This window comes from Alosa sapidissima, chromosome 10 (assembly GCF_018492685.1).
Source record: "Alosa sapidissima isolate fAloSap1 chromosome 10, fAloSap1.pri, whole genome shotgun sequence".
Taxonomy (NCBI): domain Eukaryota; kingdom Metazoa; phylum Chordata; class Actinopteri; order Clupeiformes; family Clupeidae; genus Alosa; species Alosa sapidissima.
Window position 1 is genome coordinate 20,080,775 of NC_055966.1, and position 22,228 is coordinate 20,103,002.

General features: G+C 41.4%; 1 protein-coding gene across 3 annotated transcripts; it reads left to right on the forward strand.

Moving 5' to 3' along the window:
• The first annotated feature begins 3,416 nt into the window (after window positions 1–3,416).
• Window positions 3,417–22,118, forward strand: zgc:158689 (uncharacterized protein LOC791177 homolog). 3 transcript variants are annotated; one of them, XM_042105759.1, is made up of 16 exons: window positions 3,417–3,961; window positions 6,833–6,955; window positions 7,224–7,299; window positions 8,033–8,119; window positions 9,394–9,455; window positions 10,124–10,195; window positions 11,618–11,755; window positions 13,364–13,516; window positions 14,003–14,182; window positions 14,349–14,907; window positions 15,062–15,281; window positions 15,723–15,800; window positions 16,412–16,595; window positions 17,406–17,460; window positions 17,878–17,918; window positions 18,368–22,118. In XM_042105759.1, the coding sequence occupies exons 2-15, from the start codon at window positions 6,908–6,910 to the stop codon at window positions 17,886–17,888; spliced, it is 1,923 nt and encodes a 640-aa protein (XP_041961693.1). In that variant the 5' UTR covers window positions 3,417–3,961; window positions 6,833–6,907; the 3' UTR covers window positions 17,889–17,918; window positions 18,368–22,118. The 3 variants fall into 3 exon arrangements, with proteins under 3 accessions (XP_041961693.1, XP_041961691.1, XP_041961692.1); XM_042105757.1 differs by lacking the exon at window positions 17,406–17,460; XM_042105758.1 differs by lacking the exon at window positions 17,406–17,460 and having other exon boundaries at window positions 14,349–14,901.
• Window positions 22,119–22,228: the final 110 nt, after the last annotated feature.

Consider the following 22,228-nt stretch of genomic DNA (forward strand, 5'->3'; position numbering starts at 1 on the left):
ATTCACTCCAAGTTGGCCTACCATAACTTACCAACTCTACACTGTAGACCATAAACTGGCTATTTATATGACCAATGTATTTGTTCAACTTTATGAAGCAGAATTACGCACTGCTACTTGGAACGTAACACATTTTTGATGGCAGGAGAGAGAATGACAGCGATTACGTAACAAATTGCACTTGTTGCTGGTTACCAATAAATAGGGCCTACTATATATTTTTTTGCAAACAACAAAAAAAGAAAGGATGGAGACAGCAAAGCTAGAGATGGGCAGAATCAATTGGTAGAAATGCTTGTCAAAACGTTAGGAGCTGGATGTGTGGATGAATGAAGCACAATATGCTTTATAAGCATGCACACTGTTTAAAGTTAGGCTAGGCTACACGGTAAAAGTAAACCAAAGTTAAATTTAGCTTTTTTAGGGCTGGATAAAGTTGACCAAATGATAGGCTGTTAGGCCTGAATAAAGTAGGCTACTTTGTTGCTCCAACCCTTCCAACGTTAATGGGGACGGATGTTGACATTTTCCGTATTTTGCGTGAGAAACCCGGGAAATCTCCCTTATTTTCATTGTTCAATGTTGACAGAGCTATGGAACGAAAGAGAACGTTATATGGCGACAGAAATCAACAATCAAACAAGCCACTTTGATTTTTTGCTATTTTCATTAATACAAAAGATGGGTGACCCCCCCCCCCCTCCTAGACAAAAAAAAGTTAGGTGACCCTCCCCTCAACAAAGAATAAAAAGACATGACCCTCCCCTATTTTCCTCCAGTGACCCCGTTTATAAATAACGAATGGTCCCTAAGACAATGTGGTAGAAACATGGATATTTTTTAATGGAAAATGGCATGTCCACAATTATTCATACCCTTTTCAAATATTCAATGGAAACATCTGTATTTGCATTCACAGTTCTCAAAATAGTTCTTATAATACCTACCAAGCCTACGTGTCTCCACAATGATTCTAGACCGCAACTTTTTAGCAGCAATCCGGGTTTTGAGGCAGGAACGATTATTTGCCATCACTCTGGCCTTGTGTTCATTTTTTTGATGGATTGAGGTCTGGACTCTGGCTGGGCCACTCTAAAATGTTGTTATTGTTCTATTGTTCTATTGCTATTGTTTTGGATCATTGTTTAATGGTCCGATGCCTTCTATTGGGGCAGGTCTCGGCAGACTGCCTGATTTTTTCGTCCAAAAATCTTAATGTAGCCCTTGTTTTAGTTTTACCATTAACTTTGAGAAGGTCACTATTGATGGATGTAGGTATGGCATTTAGTTTCCTAAACAAGTACAAACACAAACACAAACAACATACACACATACACACAGACACAGAGAGGTAGACAGAGAGAGAGAGAGAGAGAGAAACTCTCACAGAGATCTGTGGACTTTTTCAATTTCCTATAACCTGCACGAAGATAATTTTCATAAACTGATCCTATGCATGCACTTGTTTGTCACACACAAAGCACCAATAATGTTATATCTTTATTTTCCTTTTTGTTAAGGCCCTCTGTCTTTTAATAAGTCACTAAATGGCAGACATGGAGCTCTTCAGCTTAATACCTGACGACGTCACTCACACTTAAGTTCCCACTAATGTGTCTGTCTAGGGTCCATCTACAAGCAAGAGGCCACACTCTGGACAAATGCTGAACTGCAGCTACTGACCCACTAACAGTTTAGGATTGAAGCTCCTACCACTGGGGGTATCGCCTTCAAAGCAATCTCATGCAATAGGCCTACATGCAGGACTGTAGTGGAGGCTGAATGCTAAACGCTAAATGCAGAGTTTATCCACCTCCTATTAGAGTTTATCCACCTCTCAAAAGAGTTTTATTCACCAATTGCAACTGTAACATTCAAAAATCACAGTATATTATCCACATTCACAATATGTACACTCATCAACACTCTAGGAACCATTTAATACCACTGGTATTGTTATAAACATTGGATAACACCTCCAGCATCATCAAACGTGTTCTGAATGGCTTTTTAAAAAATCCAATAACGCATGGTGCAGTCCAACTTACTGTACCGTGATCACAGAATTTATAGTTTACCCACCTGTTATTTTACCACTACACCCTTGAATACATGTCAAACTGGATTTAACTCTTTAGTGTGAATATGTTTACCAGTGAGGTTGGTGGTTTTAATGGAGGGCCTATCATCAACAAAAACATCATTTGTTTATCTGAGACGAGCATATAAGTATCAAGGGCCTTAAAGACCATTGGCCCCTTACTCAATCAAGGGCTGGATGCATTCCATGCATAGTTGGCATTAGCTGTCAACCACTTTGTTTTACTAATAGGCTACAAGTAGATTACAGCCAGCTTGCATATAGCCAGTGAATGTTTCATCAAATTTTTTATACATGAATCTATTTGCCAAAGCCACATTGTCGAAAAAGGGTAGAATAGGCTATAGTCTTAACTAAGATCAGGGGGGTATTCTAAGTAGGAGGTTAAGTGACAGGCCTGGGTAAATTAACCCAGAGATAGTGGTAAACCTCCAATAGAGTCTTTTGGCTTTGTTTAGTTTAGAGATTGAAGCTCCTGGCCTGTTCTATGATCACAACATCCTCTGGGTTACCCAATCAAGGTTTGCCACTAAACCACCTTGGAATCAGTTGTGGTATACAAGAACAAACCCTTGAAATTGTTGATGTGAGATTAATCAATCCATTGATTGTCACAGATTATCTATGCAATATTTTGAAATGAAGACTGTTTTCTTGGGTCAAATAACGGAATGCTTGATTGTTTGATTGTTTGATTAAATTATTCTTTGAGAGAACTTTGATGCCCTTGTTTTATCTGATGGGTATTATTATTAAGAGTGTGTTTTGATGACTAGGAAGGGATTTGTGATAGCTAATGAGTTCTGTCTGGTTTGACAGCTGTCAGTCGGTTCTCACTTATAGTCAGTAGGTTAAAGTGTCCCCAGGCCTTACAGTTGGAAAGAAAACTGCATGGTAGGCCTGTAGCTACCTAGATGGCCTCGATACTTAAACTAGATTAAAAACTTTACTAAGAATTGACTGAAAAAAGAACACTGCTTGCAGATGATCATTCGTACAACACAGTTTGCCTAACACATTTCATGCCTATATTTTTATGTGAGGCATATTTAGACCATCTTGTTGTATAGCCTAATATCAGTGTCAGTGAGCTGTACAAAGTAGTGAAATAAAGCGGGGTCTGGGTATCTCATAGAAAAGTAAAGTTATTAATAATGACTATGTGAGAGTTGTGCGGAGTGTCCAGAACGAGCTCTTTCTATTCGTGAATGAAAGAGTGGGAGAGGGGCGGCGGATATGGTCCAATGATGAGCGGCTAAAGGGCCGGGCGGCTCTGCGTAAAAAGTTCAAGTCATTATTCTCCAGCGCCGCTATTCACTCTGCAGTCCCGTTAGCTCATTGTTATTCAGTCCGAGAGAGTGAGCGAGGGAGAGAGAGGGCTAGTGAGGGGGAAAGAGAGGAGACATTGTCCGGGTAGAGGGAGAGAGGTAGAATGCACAACTGAGGTTGCATGCGTTAATTATCGTTTTCTACAGATTACAAATTGAAGTGGGAATGTAAATCTTGGGGAATTAACCGCGATTTTACAATCTTTTGACCTGGCCGTGTGAGCGTGAAGGCATGAGTTTAATCTGGCCAACAATGAGGAGAGGTACAGAACGGCACCAAAAATCTGACCTCAATTTGAGTGAATAAGGCTTGAGAGAGAGAGAGAGAGAGAGAGGGTGGGGGGGAGAGGGTAAAGCGAACGAGGGCACTGAAGGGGGGAAATTGAGATTTAGTGCAGTGGTGGGTTCAACCATCCACCCCCACAAACGACGGGGGAAAGTGGAAGGCTACAGCGTCCCGAGTGAAAAAAAAGTAGACAAAGCCGAACGGAGTTATAACGAGTCGTCTTTTTCTACGATGATCACAGAGACGGTAAGCCCTCGTTGAAAATCGTATTGAATCAAGTAGTTGTAGAGAGTTGATCCGGTGGGCAGTTTGATAAAGATCAACAGGTGGTGTGAGGGGCGAATTTCAGAATTAGTTTCCAGTGCTCATGTTCAGAAATGTCTAACGTAGGCTAATGTAGGCTACTTGAAGCATAACTTTGCTGTAGGCTTTGTTGTTTCCATAATGACATTTTAATTACATTCTTTTGTGACTGATTAGGTTGCAAGAGTAGCCTACCAAATTGGTGATGCCTAAGGTCTTTTTTTGCAATGCATTAGCAGTCCAAGAAAAGTGCAAGATTAAAATCATGAAGGTGGTTAGTGGACATGGTTAGTAGTACACAGAACATAGGCCTTATGATTTGGAATCTAAATGTGTAAAATAAACTACAACAATGGGCTTGTGACTTTTATGCAATTCTGAAAAGATTCACCTTGAGGCATCTTATTGTAATCATGTGTGATTTGAGAGATTGTGTGAGGTTTTAGTGAAAGTAGTTTTGTTCTGCACTTTCATCAGCTCATTCAGTGTCCAGAGCACATAAAGCATGTTTCCCCCCGTAAAAAGCCCCTGTTCCCAAATATTTATGTTGGTTGCATACCTGTACAAAGTCTCAGAGATTTATTGCAGTCCACCAAGCACCAACATAGCTAAGGTTCAGTTCAAGGGGAAAGAAGAGCTTTTAACCAAACACCAGGGCCAAACAGGGCCAAACAGGGCCAAACAGGGCCAAACAGGGCCAAACAGGGCCCTGCTCTAAAAGCAGGGAACTGCTCAGAGTAAATGTGAAAATCAGCGCCTGCTAATGAAGGGACTGAAAGGGTTCGACCACAGAGAATGTTGGTGAGCATCCTGTTAAGTTTGGGAGAGAACAGTAAGCTCTGTGTGATGGTGAGTGCATGTGTGTGTGTGTGTGTGTGTGTGTGTGTGTGTGCGTGCATGCGTATGTGTGGTTGACTGGGGGTGTAGATAGATTGTCTGTGTCTAAGTGAGTGAAATAAACAGGGAGGGAGAGAGAGAGATAGTGTTGGAGAGGGAGTCCGAGTGACAGACAGAGAGAGAGTTGAGGAGTGGGAATGTTTTCTTTTGGCCTTGCTCTATTACTTGATATGGGCGACAGTTTCCCCTTAATCTCACTTAGATAACACACATATGCATACACAAACAGTGCCAGAAGTGTGAACCCAAGGAGGAGAGGTTGTGTGTGAGATCGGATCGTTTAATCCCAGTTGGAATTTCGGCCTTGGCTGGCATATTCCAGCAGATCTTTCCAGAGGAAAGTGGTTTGACAGGCCGAGCTGTTTGTTCAGGAGGTTGACACTTGGTGCCTTGGCTTTCGTGGCCATTGTTCTCATCAGAGGCACTAGACTTGTCTGACTAAGTATAATAAATAGCTGCATTAACACTGATAATAACACTGGCTGGGTCATCTAATCTCAAAGTCAAAATAACCCTTCGCAGCAATGCATTTAACTGCGCTCATGATATAGTACTAGTGATTGCTGATGATAAGTTCACAAGGACATGGTGTTGTAATGGCACATATGATGTTTGACCATGCACATCTCTGGTTATATATAAAGACCTGAAATATTAAAAGTAATGCACATCAGAAACTGTGAGTGAAACGTTGCAAATTCCCATCATTCACACCGAAGGAGAAAAGACACTTGTGCTGCTGGGAAGCTGTCTGGTTTATGTGGTGTGCTATTAAGAGTTTGCTTGTTGAAAGGCTTTTGTCATGCTCTGCTGGTTTTGTCAGTCTGAATGGACTTCCAGGCAAGTGCATTTGTCAGTGATTGTAAATGTTCATTGCATAGGGATATAGCACCACAAGAACTACCTGCTGGGAGTTGATTTGTATTTTCCTAAGTCGAAAAATGTTTTATTACTATGCTTCAAAAGTAAGGCTGCGTGATACCAAGATCTCACCAAGATAAGGGTCATCTGATATCCTGATAACGATATCACAAAGCACATTTTCTGCAAACTCTATTAAAACATAGTAAATAGAACTAACCACATTCAAAGGTCTTCCTGTTCCATGTTGAATCATGTACACTTGACAAACAAGGCCTTAAAGTAACACAGTGTGGTTCCTTTACCATAAAATAACAACTTCAAATTCATTTTGAGGCTACACTGACACTGACTGATAGGGAGAATGGAGGCTCTGACATTGCCAATGTGAGTCCGGAACGCCTAGAATTATGTAACATTGTTGTCGTGGGTTAGGAGCATGACCCTTTTAGTCGTTTTGGATTAATTGGGTACCCCCTTTGCCCTAAGAGGGTACCCAGTACTTTGAACATTGATGAAAAGAGGAATTCCTACATTGGGTTACTGTGCAGTACAAATAGGCCTATTTCAGCAACCTGCCAATAGTGACTGACCTCATGTATTATATGTAAATTTCCACTCAAATTTCCACAAGCTAATTTTGGACCCTGTAAAAACACAATCATGTAACTATATCAACGATATCCCAATATGACGATATAGTTGGTCTTATCATGTCTTATCATGCAGAGGAATTATCACGATATATGATACTAACTTGGCATCTAAAAGCAACTGGCCAAGTCAATTGATGCTTATTACAACATCTTGACAGGACTGCAGTTGAAAGTTAGCCGACTGCCTAACACTGCCACATTTACAGACATGCTAATCAAGGTGTTGTTCTTATAAATAAATAAATGAAAATAATACATGACATGACACAGATATGGCACAGCCCACAGTCCATGGCCATGACATAAATTGGTCGATCAATTGGTGTTATCTATTAAATTATTACAGCATCAGATTTCAGATGAAATAATCTCAGTGTTCTCTGTGATGTCTCATTTTAAGGGGTGCCAAATCCACTACCATAACGTCTGATATTACAGTCTGAGAGGCTGCTGGCAGCGCAACAGGGGAAACGCAATGTCTCGCTCTGATGAGGTCAACAAGATGACTGAAAACGTATACAAGGTACAGTTGTGTCCGATACTGCACTGCAGTTTGAATGGCTGATTTTATGTAGTAAAATCACAGAGGTCAGTTCAGTTCCTGAAATGTACTCTGTAGTATCATGTTATTACGGTAAGATAATGATTTCCTCAAAAACGACCTCATTCAGCATTATGCAGCCAAATCCTCCAAATAAGCGTTTTGCCTTACTTTGGATTTATAACAGTGGAGGCGAAATACATCCACTCATAATTTTTGAGCTCATTATGTATATTTTATGTGTGTCCAGGGGATCCTGGACCAGTTCAATCCCAGTCTAAAGAACTTTGTTGCCATGGGGAAGCATTATGAAAAGGCCCTTGCAGGTATGGCCTCCATCACCTTACAAAATATTTACTCTGCATGGCTTGAAGAACTGATTTTTAGAGTACAATATTAATCTATTCTATAATGGAAATGAAATGTTTTAGAGTATGTTAAACTTAGAAATAGCTATCAAAGTATTAGACTATATTATTGGTTCCGACATTAAACAAAGTAATTAATTTGAGGCACTTAGTTTGATAAGAAAACAGACTTCAGCTATGAAAAAAATCTAGCCCAAATTTGGGATCTTTTTTAATGGGTCTCAGTGTTACAAGTATGAATAGGTGGGCCTTAAAGCAGAAAAGGTTGAGAGTGTGATGATTGTAAGGAAACTAATTAAACATATAGAATAGATGTTCCGTGTCACTGCAGAATACTGTATAATACTGTATTTTTTATGTACAGCATACCATAATCCTTTCTCATTACATTCTCATTACACATTTAAAATGGTGTGTTGGAGCCATTGTGGAGTTAGTGGAATTGCTGGTTACACAGTTGTTATGTTGAGAGAGCTTTTGTTGTCATTAACTCAGTCAGTCAGAGGCTTAATTGCTGTTATTGTTGATGTGGTTCACGGTGGTTAGAAATTGCTTGTGCCCTTGATTTCCCGTGAACAGACAGGAGGGGGAAAAAATTGACACAAAAAAACTTCGGATGAACAAGTGGTTTTATTGAAAGGGAATGTTAGTCACAGAATGTCCTAAACTCTCTCCTTTGCCTTCTTCACAGGAGTGACTGTGGCTGCCAAGGGCTACTTTGATGCACTGGTCAAACTAGGAGAACTGGCCAGCGACAGCCAGGGATCAAAGGAGCTGGGTAAGAGGAATAGACCAAGAGAGAGACTGAGGGAGGGATGAGATAACGAGTAAAGAAGGAAATAAAACAAAACTTGAGAAATATGATGAAGTGAAAATTGGTGAGGAATGTGAGAAGGAAAAAAGAGAGCTCTGGATAGATAAGGAAGGTTGAATGAAAACCCAAGAAAAAGACAGAGTAAGATTGAGAGAATGAGAGGGAGAAAAAGAAAGAGAGAGGGGACATTGTTGAGAGATTAACAACACCACATGATCTCATTGTACTGCTGAAAACAGTGGGGGAGGGAGAGAGAGGGAAGGGGGAGAGAGAGAGTGAGGGAAGGAGAGAGAGAAAGAAAGAGAGAACGAGAAGGAGACATGCCAAACCCCACACACTGGGCAGTTCAGTTTGGTGGGAGCCTCGGTACTCGGAGCTCCGGGGCAACAGTCCAGCCCAGCAGGATGACACCCAAAACAAACCGGCCTACAAATGGACGCACGCAGGCAGCCTGGTCTCCCCATCAATGCAGACGGCACTCTCCAGACTGGGGCTATAACTCTGGATCCCATGGAGAGCGCTCCCTCCATGTGGTAGCCTCGGGCACCGTAAATCAAACAATCAAACAGCAAATAATGGGGGGGGGGGGGGGGGGGGGGGATAAGGTGTCTGCCAAAAATGTCTCTTTCTTATGAAGGTTAGTTAAAGTTGGACTTGTGACAGATTTCTGACTATGGTTCGTTTGATATCGGTCACAAATTGTCCGCAAACAATAAGTGGTTTGACGTGAGCAAAGTATTGGCCTTAATGTTCCATTTGTTTGCTTCCATTCTTTGAAGTCCTGACAGGTTGCTTACATACCGTGCCACTTCATAGGCAGGGGATTCATATTAGCTCAGCTCTCATAGTTATGATTAGTCACACACACTCACACGCTCATTGGTTTACATGCAGACAAACATCTGCTTTTACCATGGCTCAGTGACAGTAGAAACCTCCTCTATTGGCATGCTGGACTGCTCACACCAGATAGCTGAGACATAAGTTAGGATGGTTTTGTCGGAGCCATGCCAATAGAATCATCATTTCCACTGCAAGCACAGCATGTTGTTCTCCTGCCAGACCACCATGCCTGTGCTCCCCAAGATGGTACTTAACCAAATCAATGCTAAACAGGTATTTTTTACCTTCTCATGCTTGACTGTTGGCCTCGCTGTAATATTTCCAGTGGCTCTGTCTCTCTGTTCATTTCAGCTTTGAATGTAACTTTTTGTGTGTGTGTGTGTGTGTGTTTCCAGGTGACACACTGTTCCAAATGGCAGAAGTGCACAGGCAGATCCAGGTCCAGCTGGAGGATGTGGTGAGTGTCATGTGATCCTCTCTGCACACCCTTATGTCTTAAACACACTCACACTCAGCTGCTTCAGTCTATGGAGGACTGACAAGACAGGCCTGCCCAGCTAACACATTATACCTGATACAGCTGCCTACCCAAGACAAGATACAGACTTAAACTAGGCTGGATCCAATACCGGATTTATTGTGGATAGTAATGGGTGGTGACAATATAGTATACCTTCAAATTGTTAAGAAATGAAATCCAAACATGTACTGTGTAATTTAGATGGTTATTTCTTGAGCAATCATGTAATTCTTGAACTGCTGTCATTTTTATATCCATAATATGTTTTTGTAGTAGGTACATAATCGATTATATTCTCAACTCCATTGCAGATATCCAGAATGTTTGATTTTATAGCAAGTTTTTTTTTATAGCAAAAAGCATTTCAATGTGGAGTCGAGTATTGTCAGTAATCCCAATATGCCATGTAAGTTGGCAATTTCATAATTTGCTCACATGTGTGGTGAGTCATGCCTCATTTTGTGAGATCCATTAGGAATACTGCAAAGACTTTCCAACACATAAGCCAAATCTTTCATGAGTTTATGCAGTGCACAGTTTTCAAGAATCTGTTTCTCTCTCTCTCTCCTTGTGTGTGTGTGTGTGTGTGTTTTGCATTTTGCCAGCTGAAGCTCTTTCATTCGGAACTCCTCACTCAGCTGGAGCAGAAGTTAGACTTGGACATCAAATACTTGACTGTAAGTGTGCCTGAAACAAACATAAGCCCTGGCCCTCACAGAACGAGGTCACACACTTCTGAAAAGAACTAGTGCCGTCACGAGAGGTTCTTTAATTATTACGTAAGAAAGAGTAATAAGTAAAGACTGACCACCCGGCCCGATTAGCATCAGCTTAGATCAAATCAGCCGATAAATAGTTTACCATTTTGATCAAATCAGCCAATAGTTTACCATTTTGATCAAACCAGCCGATAAATAGTTTACCATTTTGATCAAATCAGCCGATAAATAGTTTACCATTTTGATCTTCTGTGTGTTCTGTAGTGTTGTTCAGATATTTGTGTAAATTTCCACTCACATTTGAGATATTTGTTCAGATATTTCAGTAAGGCACATGGGCAATTAAAGGTGCAGTCCATGATTTTAACCCAATACCCTTTTTAACAGTGAATTGATCCTTAAGGTCGACCAGCAGTCTGTTTAATGTGTGTGGCGTGCTAAAACTTGGGTGTTCATATGCCTGGCTCTGTAGATGGGAGACAAAAACAGTGGCTCAGACAGTTATTAAAAATTCCAGCCAATCAATAAGGGACATGGAAGGGAGAGGAGTACTTTGCTTGGTTGTTGAGCTCAAAAAAGAACCTTTTGCCAGAATTGTGGACTGTTGCCAGAATTGTGACTAAACATTTGCCAAAACTATCATTTTTGGTCTCTTACCAACCAAAATTAATTTATTAAGTCATGCATGTAAGGTTGTGAATGTTTGTGTTACATTAGAGAAGACAGACAAAATAGAAATGTCATTACACATGTCATTGTAGGTTTAAAAACTGATTAAACAGATATCTGCCCCCTCTCTTATCCGAGACATTACCGGACCTATCTCTTATCAGAGACATAGAACAATTGTTATATATATATCATTGAGGTAAATTTGTGACATTATCGCAACATTTATTCAAGGTAATATGGTCCTGCACTAGAATCAAGTGGATGAGCAAATAGTAAGTCAACAGGGATACATCATATGCCTTTACAACAGTGTCACTCCTAATCCAAACAGAAAGGACCTCCCAGATATACTTTCACTAAACATCTGCCATTGCACTTTGTCAAATGCCTTTTTGAACTTGTTTTTGTAGTCTAGTTGCTTCTCTTCTAGTTGCTCTCAGATGTACAACTGCACTTTGATAGAAGGGTGGGTGGCAGGGTGAAACATTTATTAATGTTCACACAAAAGCAGTCAGATGTGTTTTCCTTGCCTTATTTCAACAGTGGCTTTCAAACTGACATTTCCTGGAGTTTGCTTATCGTCTTACAGCAACATTTTAGCATTCCCTGCTGACTAGGATGGCGTTGCCAAAGACTCAGTATCATTTCAAGGGGTCTTCCTGGGAAAATAAAGGAGAGGTTAAACAAATGAAAAATATCCATTTCCAGGCGACACTGAAGAAGTACCAGAGCGAGAGGAAGTCTAAGGCGGAGTCCATCGAGCGCTGCCAATCCCAGCTGAAGAAACTGCGCAGGAAGAGTCAAGGAAGCAGACACCCCAACAAATATGGAGACCGAGAGATGCAGGTACGTGTAAGGCATTGTGGGAACTCTGTCGTTCTGACCCTTGATCCTTATCCAGCCCCGAGTGGTTTTGTCAGGGCATGGTCAAGGATTTTGTCACAAGTTTTAAGACGAGCCAGCCTGAGAAAGTTTCTCTCTCTGATCCCAGAAGCAAGAGAGAAACAAAGGTGGACTCAGTTTTAGTCAAATGAAGGCCAAGAGTTCTCCATCCTTTCATTGGGGCATAAGAAGATGTTGAGAAGAGGCCTCATTTTTTGGGGATAACCTGAATATAGATGCTGCCTGCATCAGCGTCTTAATCTAGATAAGGCCAGTGTGCTTTCACACAATTGATTACAGGAAAGTTAAAGGATATTGAGGCCAGTTGAACCAGAGACTTTCTAATGTGGAGACACAGCACTCAAAAAATACTCCATAGAAATACATGGGGCTAGTTTGTCATGCCAATATGGCCGTTGTCTACACATATCCCACCCCTTCCTCGGCAAAACGTCGACATGTAAATACATTGAGCCAATCATGTGGTGTGATGCGAATACATTGAGCCAATCATATGGTGTGTTGTGAAGACATCGTGCCAATCATGTGTTGTGATCTCGCCGCTGGAGCAAGATTGGTGTCGTGAAGCCTTGCGCACGCGCAGTTCGACCCAAAGACTGTGCCCGATGAGTGCCCATAAAACGTTGGTATATGGCCGCCGAGTGGAGGGACTTGCCTAAAAGGACTTTGGTTGAACTCACCTGTTTAAATGCAATGCACAGGAATCCTTTTCTTAACCTCAAAACGGCAAGCCAAGAAGCTAAGAACAGTCTCTGTATATCTTGGATTGTGAGAAAGGATATTACTTTCTTGGGGAATTGCATCGGCCATAAACGCCAAACTCCCTGTAAAACTTTGTAATATTTGTAAACTCTCTCAAACTGTTGACAAGAGTGTTAATAGTATTGAGGTTCTGCCGGTTTGGCAAGTGTAAGTGGTATGAGAAGTCACAGTGTGTGTACGCGCGTGTGCGCGTGTGTGTGCGTGTGTGCACGTGTGTGTGTGTGTGTGTGTGTGTGTGTGTGTGTGTGTGTGTGTGTGTGTGTGTGTGTGTGTGTGTGTGTGTGTGTTTGACAGAGGCAAACAAAGCAAAGAGGATGAGATTAACCAGAAATCTGGCTCAGCTGATTTGAGGCCAAAAAGTGAAAAGCTGAGATTTGGAAGAAGAGAGAGAGAGAATGTGTGTGTGTGTGTTCATGAAAAGAAAAAAAAGAAAGGACAAAAGAAAGAAAGAAAAGAATAGAATAGATTGTGCAAGAAAGAAAAGAACTGGGGAAGGGAGTAACCCCTGAAAGAAAAGGTTACGTTGGGAGAGGGGGAGTTCATTTGTAATAGAAATCCTGGTATCACGGCTTAACAGACAGGATGTGATGTCATGTTTTCCCTTTAATCAGTTCCTGTATAGGTTCTCCATCTGTAAAACAGTACCAGCTGCAAACATATCAGTTTAGGCTCTGTGGAGGTTCTTATGCTCCTTATGCCTATGTTAGTGTCATATTTACAGTAAAATACTACTAACAGTATAATCTGTGAATGGAGATTTATTAGTGTTTCTTTCTGTCAATCTGTCAGTATGTTGAGCTGATGAGCAGACGACAGGGGGAGCTGGACACGCTGGTTGCCGTGGGTTACCGCTCGGCCCTGACGGAGGAGCGGCGGAGGTACTGCTTCCTAGTGGATCGGCAGTGCGCCGTCACCAAGCTGCTCATCAACTACCACTGTAAGGTGAGGAAGGGAACCATAGGAACTGCCACACTCTGCATACACAGACAGAGTGAGAACCTAAATGACCAAAGAGCTACTTTAATACAATTTAAGTATCGACTATTGTCATTGAAATGATCACTATTTGTTGATCATTTCAGAAGTTTCCATTGCTAACTTATAACTTCACTGGCTGGCTACCTCAATAAGTAAGATAGTCAAGATGGTTTAATTGTTTTTTAGAACTTGAAACTGCTGTACTTTTTTGTCAAGAAATTTACACTGGTCAACACTGTGTTTTGTCATCTAAATAAGGGAAAACATGGCCTTTCCTGGCAGTAGGAATTAGATTGAGAAGGTCAAATAGGACTTAATCGGAGTGCACAAAAATTTCACTTCCTTTCTGGAAGTCAGGTGACTTGGAGTTTCATTTCAGTGTGAAACTAGGCTACCAAAGATTACTCAGGGGTCTGGCCTCCACTATGATGTTGCTTTCTCTTTCACCAGGTGAGGGAGCTCCTCTCTCAGAAACTGTCATCATGGCAACAGTCGTGTTCTCAGCCCACAAAGCTTCCAGAGAGAGCGCTCAACCTGCTCCGCCACACCGCCCCACAGACCTCAGGGGCTTCTGGGATAGCTGAGGTCCTCCGGCATGCTAAGCTGGGGGCAGCACAACCAGGGGAACAGGTGAGATGCCGATAAGTTCTCTTTCTCTTTTAGAATCTTACATGAACACATTCTGTTTTGAGAATGTTCAGAACTCCCCTACTGAGAGGGTAATTTATGAAAGCAAAGTGATCATGTCGTATTTGTCTGATGTTTCTCTCAATTTTCTCTCCTTGTTTCTTCTCAGAGGCTATCTGTGCAGGAAGTCCCGCCTTTACTCAATGGTGATCGCTCTCAGCAACAGCGCATCGTCCAGTCCTCGCAGAGCGATAGCCTGTCCCAGACTTCCCCTGGGCCCCAGAGCTTCCGAGCCCTGACCGCTGCCCTGACAGACCCTCTTCACACTTCTCCTAGCAGCAGCAATGGCAGCACCACCACCGCCAGCACCAGCAGCTCTGGAGGACCAGCCCTATCCCAGCATGCACCTCTGTATGTCACCACCTCCAGCAGCTCTAGCCTGCAGTGTCCGCTGACGTCTTTGCCCCCCGTCCTGACCCTGAGCCCCGGACCTCCGTCCTCACACAGCAGCCCGATGCAAGGCCTCACTTCCGCGCCCCACAGCCCTCCACTGCCCCACAGTGCACCTCTCTCCAGGGCCATGACCCCCGTGCCCTCTGGGCACCCGGGCATTGGCAGCTCTCTGCCCATCGGTCACCCCCAGATGATGAAGGCCACAGAGGTGTACGCCACCTCAACACTGCCTCTACCCAGAAGACCCATCAGTGAAGCACGAATTGGAGGTGTGGGTAAGGCATCTTCCTCATCATCCACATGTATCTAAAAACTTGTTAAAAGTCCTGTAGCCTTCCAAAACTTTCATCCTGTTAACATTCAATTACTTTCTTCCACATTCATTACAACCCCCCCCCCCCCCCCCCCCCCCAACTCTCTTTCAACCAGGCTCTACTCTTCCTCGAGTGCTTCCTCTGTCTCCACCAACCCGAGTAGAGGCCCAGTTTGCCCACGCTCCTTCCACCTCTATTGGGGGAGGACTGGGAGGAGGAGGAGGAGGTGGTGGGGGGTCGTGTCTGCTGCCCTTCCTCCCAGGAGACATCCTCATCCTCCTCATCAGTGAGCCCAGGGACGGCTGGCACTATGGCCAGAATGAGCGGACAGGACGGTACAGGACCCTTATCCTAAATTACACACACACACATGTGCACCATACAAAAATCAGACTTCCAGACACACCACATACACCCAACCAGCTTTTGCGTGCAAACATATGCATACACATATGTTTGTTCACACAATCTCGTACTCATAAATATATGCTTATGTGATCTTGTGCATACCTGTATTAATATTTTATTTTATTCATGATTTACATACATAATGAATTTTGTGTAGTACATACCCTAATTGTTAATCATAGTGATTGAGCCAAATCAGATGTGGTTTAGTGCATTTTCACAGCCTACTGCAGTTAACTGTAAGAGGCCTTTTGTGGATAAGCTTGCCAATCCCTGCCTTAAAACCTAAGCCCTTATCACAAATCCAAAGTTATTCAACAGCTTTGTATGTTACAGGTTACACATTTTGTTTTGTTTTATTTCTGCAGGAAAGGCTGGTTTCCTTTCTCTTACACTCAACCTTTCCCCAGCTCAGCAGATCAGCAGGAGCAAAGGTGCGGAAACACGTACGTATATGTGAGCATTTTAAAAAAAAAAGAAACAAGAGGAGCATCAGTCTGTCAATAACACATAAACGTGATATTCCATACATTCCTATTCATGGGAAGTCTGTCATACTCACTTATCTCTATAGATTTTTTTTGGTTTGTTTTGCATGGACAAGACGTACTGTATGCAGGTTTGAATTTCATCCATTTTAACACATCAGAGCATGGCTTTAAACTCCCATGCCGTCTTTTTGGATATCTCAGCTCTCTTCTACTGCCCAAAGCTACATTGCAGCCCTGACATTAGTCCATCAAGGTACATCAGGGAAAAAAGGCTAAATAAAAAGCTGCACCATGATCCAGGCAGAACATAAATCGGTGTCCTGTAGTTATTTTTTTATACCTGTGTTCATTCTGAGGGATTTTCAGTGCCGGTGGTAGATTCTCCTTCAGGTTTTCTTCCCCGCATTTCAGCATCCCCCAGTTTGTTTTTATTTTACATAGCAAAGACCTATGTAAACCCTCGGCTCAAAACTCTCCTCTCCTCCCACTTCTCTCCACTCTTCCCCACTCCTCTCCTCCTCTCTCCTCTCCTCCTCTCTCCTCTCCCCACTCCTTTTCTCCCTCAGCTCTCTCCTGCTGTCCAAGGTTAACAGCACCAGCACCGGGCAGCTGGACAAGCTGGAGAAGCTGATTCCGTCCGGCCCGCTGCTGCTGAGCCCAGACTCAGAGGACGAGGGCTCGGTCTCCTCCCAGAGGGTCAGCACCTTCAGGCCCCGTCCCTACAGCATGGTCAACCCGGACACCAACCAGGTGAGCACTGCGCATAGCGCTAGTCTAGGGCACCAACCAGGTGAGCACTGCGCATAGCACTAGTCTAGGGCACCAACCAGGTGAGCACTGCGCGTGGCACTAGTTTAGATTTCTAGATTTATGCTATGTTCGCATATGAAAAATACATATTTACGTTTCAAGCGCTGCTCCATTTTGTCCGTGTCCGTGAACATTCAGAGAACATGCAGAATACAGACAACGTGAAAGTGAGTAGGGACGGAGGGTTCCATCAGTATCCGTTTTAATGTTGGACAGAAATAAGCCTTAATCTACACCCCCAAGGGAATATGGATTTTTACAAATTTTACCTGTGATATGATTTAAATGAATCACAGTTTGTAATGGCCATCTCCACTTGACACTTAATAAAGATGCTTCATGTGATGTGATGTTAATGTGTACCTATAACATCTGGTGTTGCACTCAACATAGAGGACATAGAGGATATACAGTAGGGACCTTTGGAGGACTTCTCTTCGGAAGTCTTCTGATTAGTCTGAGGCATTCACATTGGGACACACAACATAGATATACAGACATAAAATGAACTCCTCATATCTTCTAGACACTAAACATCTTGTCTTAAATTTTGGAGGTAGCTATGGATAGCTATTTTAGAGGTAGCTATGGATAGTGTTAACATCCACCAGAGACAGCTACCACTAACAGATTCATTAATGATAAAGCACATTGCCATACAAGTCCTGTCTTTGTATGTCCTTAATTCTGTGGAGGTAAAAGTCAACCCAGGTGGCAGATTTTCTCTCTGCTTCCTTTTTTCCCCTACAGCAGACTGCTGCTAAAGCGGTCCACAGACAACAGATGGGCAGAGTAAAAGTAGAAGGTGATATCATTAGAATCAGTCCTTTGAAAGAGCAGCAGAGACTTGATTTGAAACCTTTGCATACTGTAACTTCAGCACAATTGTAGGATAATTGCAGTATTTACATTAAACTGATAAAATGCTTTTTAAGATGTGGTTTATATGGCACATTTCCAATATCCCCCCCAGTCCATAAATAATCCTTAACACATATCACTTAAGATTAAGGTTACTCTAAAGGCCAACACCCCTTGGCGCAATCTGACGCACGTCAACACCAAAGTTCAGGAAATTGTTCTCTCTCTTGAGCATCAAATCCATACACGTGAATGTCTTCGCCAGTGGGCGTTGGCCTTAATGGTCACCGGAATACTTACTGCAATACTTGTAGCCGAGGTCAACTAAGCGTTTGTCTAAATCTCTCTCTTCTCACCACAGATCTCATCTGAGTTTGCCTCACCACCTCCCTCACCAACCAGGTAATTACACTGTAAACACTTACATTAAAGGAACCATATGTAAGAAATGTATTTCAATTAATCATAAAATGGCCCTTATATGTCACTAGACATTAAGAAATCATGTTCATTTCAAAAACTTATATCACTGACAACAGTAGTCCGGCCAGGATGTTGTCATTTAAAATGTGAAGTTGCAGCCCTCAACTGATGTTGATGTTGTCATGTTGTGTTTTGGCCGGATGCGCCACCCTCCACCTATCTACTAATCACGAAGTCAGTAGTGTTTCGGCATCCAGATCCGGTTGCCAGCTCTGCCAGTCATGGGGGAGGGTATACACCGCTCTACAGTAATTTGAAAGTGATTGCAGTACCAGTTTTGGCTACAATCTTACATGCGGTTCCTTTAAAGTAGCACTCTATTTGCATCTCTCTGATTTGCTGTAACCCATATGTCCACTCTTACACAGGACCAACCCCTTTGCTCACATCCGCCTCAGGAAGACGGTGACCAACGACCGCTCGGCACCCGTCATTGAGTAGGACACGACGTGTCTATAGAAGGATCAGCTCGCTGGGCTTTGGAAACTGATAAAGCAGTCATAAAATAATGACTCACTAAATGCTTGTTTGGTGACTAGGGTGCTATCAGGTGTGCTAACAGCTTCTCACTCTACAGTCCAATACTGGCAGTGTCTACGTTAGTGAGAAAAAAATTGATGATTTAATGATGAGATGATTTTCATCAAAACTTTGCTAATTTTTTAAGTTACTTTCTTTCCTAACATTCAAATTTCCAATTTAGAAAATTCCCTGGAAATGAAAATCAATGAAAATGCATTATGGAATAGCTATTAGGAACCATGTTTTATAGTGGTTAACAATATTTGCTAATATACGCATAATGTCTTCATTTTAATATCAACTTTCACACTGGAATGTGCCATAGAGATGTCATTCTGTTGACCTAAGCTTACTTTAGTATGGCTGTTTCATTAACATGGTTGTTTCCATGGAGGAGTAGTTTATAAACAGGCATTGTGCACGGATTTGCAGCCTCTTCACGCTGTAAACGGGGTCCAGGTTCTGAGTGGAGCACTGAATAGTCTGTCAGACTGTACAGAATGTGCATAGCATAGCATTAACGCTGGTAAACTGTTGAAAGTCTATATATATATATATATATATATATATATATATATATATATATATATATATATATATATGTGTGTGTGTGTGTGTGTGTGTGTGTGTGTTTTTGCTTTTGTGCCACTTCCATACCTGAGGCTTATGCTCTCTGAAGTGTTGCATATGAAATTTACTTGTCTTCTTTGTGTCCACTTCTTAAACATATAGCTCATAATGGGTAAATGATTAATATAAACCCTATAATCTTGGTGTAAATGTAGCGTATGTCTTTTGCTAAGGGGGACAGCAATGGAGATAGGAGTTGAAATTGTATAGCAGTCTTCATAACCACAAAGTATTACTGCATAATACATTTGCATCTTAAATATGTTCTTTGAAATGTTTCAGCATCAGTCGCCTATAATATTAGTTTTTTCCCCTTCTTTTTAACACATAGGGATCTGAATTTTTGATTATAGGCTAATTTATAGGCAAATAATATCTGCTTATTTTCTCATGCCTTTAAGTGTTGATTTTAAGTTCAGCAATGAATGAACTTAAATGATTATTTGAACTACAGTTAGACAAGAGAACATTGTTAATGTGTCAAAAGTGGCCAACTCAATTTTTAAATTAAATATTGTCTTGTATGGTTGAGGTACTCAGTAGCAAAGGAAGTGAGTCGATGGATGTGGAAAGCGGCAGTTTTATCTGACTGGAAAGAGATGTTTGGACATTTTAAATGTCTGTGGTGATGAAAATGAAAGCAAGAATTAAGATGGATATCACCAATAGTCTTTATGTTTTCCCCCACTGTCTCTGTAGTTGAAACGTACAGTAGCTTGTTTCCAGATCACCATCATAAGTCAGACCTGATAGGTTATCAACTGTGTGGACTGAAAAGAAACTACAGACCATATTTCATCTTCTGATGTACACCTGTATATTGTGTGTGGCTATCTGAAGGTAGACCATGGTCAAAAGCTAGGGGTAAGAGGGCTAAGGCTGGAGATGTGACGTGACAAATGGAATGGAAAGTGTGGAGTGTTCTGGAATGTTGAAAAGTGTAGGAGTAAGTGTTTAAGGCTAAGTAGAGTTTAGATTAGATTCCTTCATTGATATTTAGCCACTTTGTGTCGCATCTACCCTTCATTATCAGTGTTTTCCTCTCCTATCCAATCAAGGAAAGCTGTGTAAGATTCATGAGGGAGATAAATTAACTGTTTAACAGTGTATTGTGCAAGGCTTCTCAGCAGGTTAAGAGTTCATATGAGTGAAATTTACAATCCGTCCCCTTGATTTTGAAGGAACAACTGCTGAGACTTATATATGTACCGTTTATTTCCCATTTTCTTTTGGATGGGCATCCACTGTGCATATATTGCTATAGGTCATTTTATTTCAAAATGCATCAGAAAGTAAGACAACAAATGTTTAAATATTAGGCTTGTGCATTGAAACTGATCTAACACTATTACGCAGACATGGTGACATTATTAAAACTGATAATGTAACAGATAATTTTGCCCTAAGAGTCAACATCGTCATCGATATAACTATAAGTATCAGAGCTAGAAGTCATTTCTAAGTTATTATTTAACTTAGAACCAACCTTTCATTGCCTCTACTATGAAAACATTGTGCGTTGTTTGCTGTGTTTATGCCAAGATATTGATTTGGACACAGACAACTTTTATCATGCATTGTGTTGTCAAGGTCAATAGATTTTTTTTTATTATTTCCTGTCTTTCAACTTGGGCAGATGAAGTTTCTGGAGGATAGTTTACAAGATGGGCTATATAAATGTTGACAAATATGCTAAATTGCTAACAGGGCATTTAATTAAAATAAGCATTACAAAGAAATGGCTTATTTTAACTTGCAGCATCCATTTGAGCCTCCACTTTATAAAGAAAATCCTGAGCTGCAGATTCAAAGGAAATCTACCAAGAAAGAATATAAAACAAGAGGAGTTTTACCGGAGCAACACAGATGTATAAACTTCAGATTTTATTTTAAAGTGCCAACATAAGGGACTAACGTTTCGACGTTCTGCCACGTCTTCTCTTCTCTACTAGACTCTGACGAAGACGTGGCAGAACGTCGAAATGATGGTCCCTTATGTTGGCACTGTAAAATAAAATCTGAAGTTTATACATCTGTGTTGCTCCGGTAAAACGCCTTTCTCTTGCTATAATTAGTCCTCTCCCGTTGACGCACCAGTTATTTAATTACAGAAGTGCAGAGGAACGTTTTTCGAAAGAATATAAAACCTCATGGGTAGTTTGTCAGACAGCTGTACTACCATGACATCACACCCAACATCACCCATAGAATGCTGACATCCGATCAGCAAAGCAAATACGCAAAATCAAACTCTTCATCAGTATACCAGTTTTCCCCAAGATGCATGAGTGGAAGTTGAAATTCTGAGCTTTCCATAACGATACTGCACTCAAAGTGCAAGGATGACATTTATATTTCTTTTTTCCTCTTGCATTGTCTGAGGTACCTATTTGCATTTTCTGTGATGACCCAGCTCTCTCTGGGTAGAGCCCTGTATGCTGGATTTGTTTCCATGTCCGATGGAATATTGCAGTTATAGCACGGTATGAACTTCATGCTTCTACTTTACTAAAGGTATGCCAGCATAAAAATGGTCATAAAAAAGCATACACCCTGAACATTTTTTTCATGCAGGCATTTTAACTTACAAAAGATTGCATCTTTCATTTCAGCTAAATAACATGCCTTGTCTGTACCATTTAAGTTCATGAATTTAGAGTTAGAATTTTGCAAGAACAAACCTTTGGTAAATCCGGACCTGAACTTCAAAGACTACTCCATTGTAACTTTCAATCTCCTCTCTCACAAAACAATACATAGGAGACTTTTGGAAGAAAAACAAATTATGTATGTGAAGCTATACAGTGACTTCTAGAACACAGACCTGTGCTATTTCCTGCACTGGGTCACACATATACTATGAATACTCTAACCAAGAGTCGGACACAGAACTGTTCTATTGCATCATTTATGTATGTTATGTTTTTAAAGATGAACTCAAATAAAATATGTTAATCGTTACAGTTACTGAAGTATTGTTGTGAATTTGCAGGTATTCCAATGAAACAACAGAACTAGAAATACAGTAAGGTATAGGCATACTAGCCCTAAGGTGAGCCCATAAGGAAAGCTTAGTC

Excerpts from the sequence above, each read along its gene's own strand:
- zgc:158689 (XM_042105757.1), top strand. The coding sequence starts at position 6,908 with ATGTCTCGCTCTGATGAGGTCAACAAGATGACTGAAAACGTATACAAG. Across the intron at positions 9,456-10,123 it reads AGGTCCAGCTGGAGGATGTG|CTGAAGCTCTTTCATTCGGA; the intron begins GTGAGTGTCATG and ends GCATTTTGCCAG. Across the intron at positions 14,908-15,061 it reads AGCACGAATTGGAGGTGTGG|GCTCTACTCTTCCTCGAGTG; the intron begins GTAAGGCATCTT and ends TCTTTCAACCAG.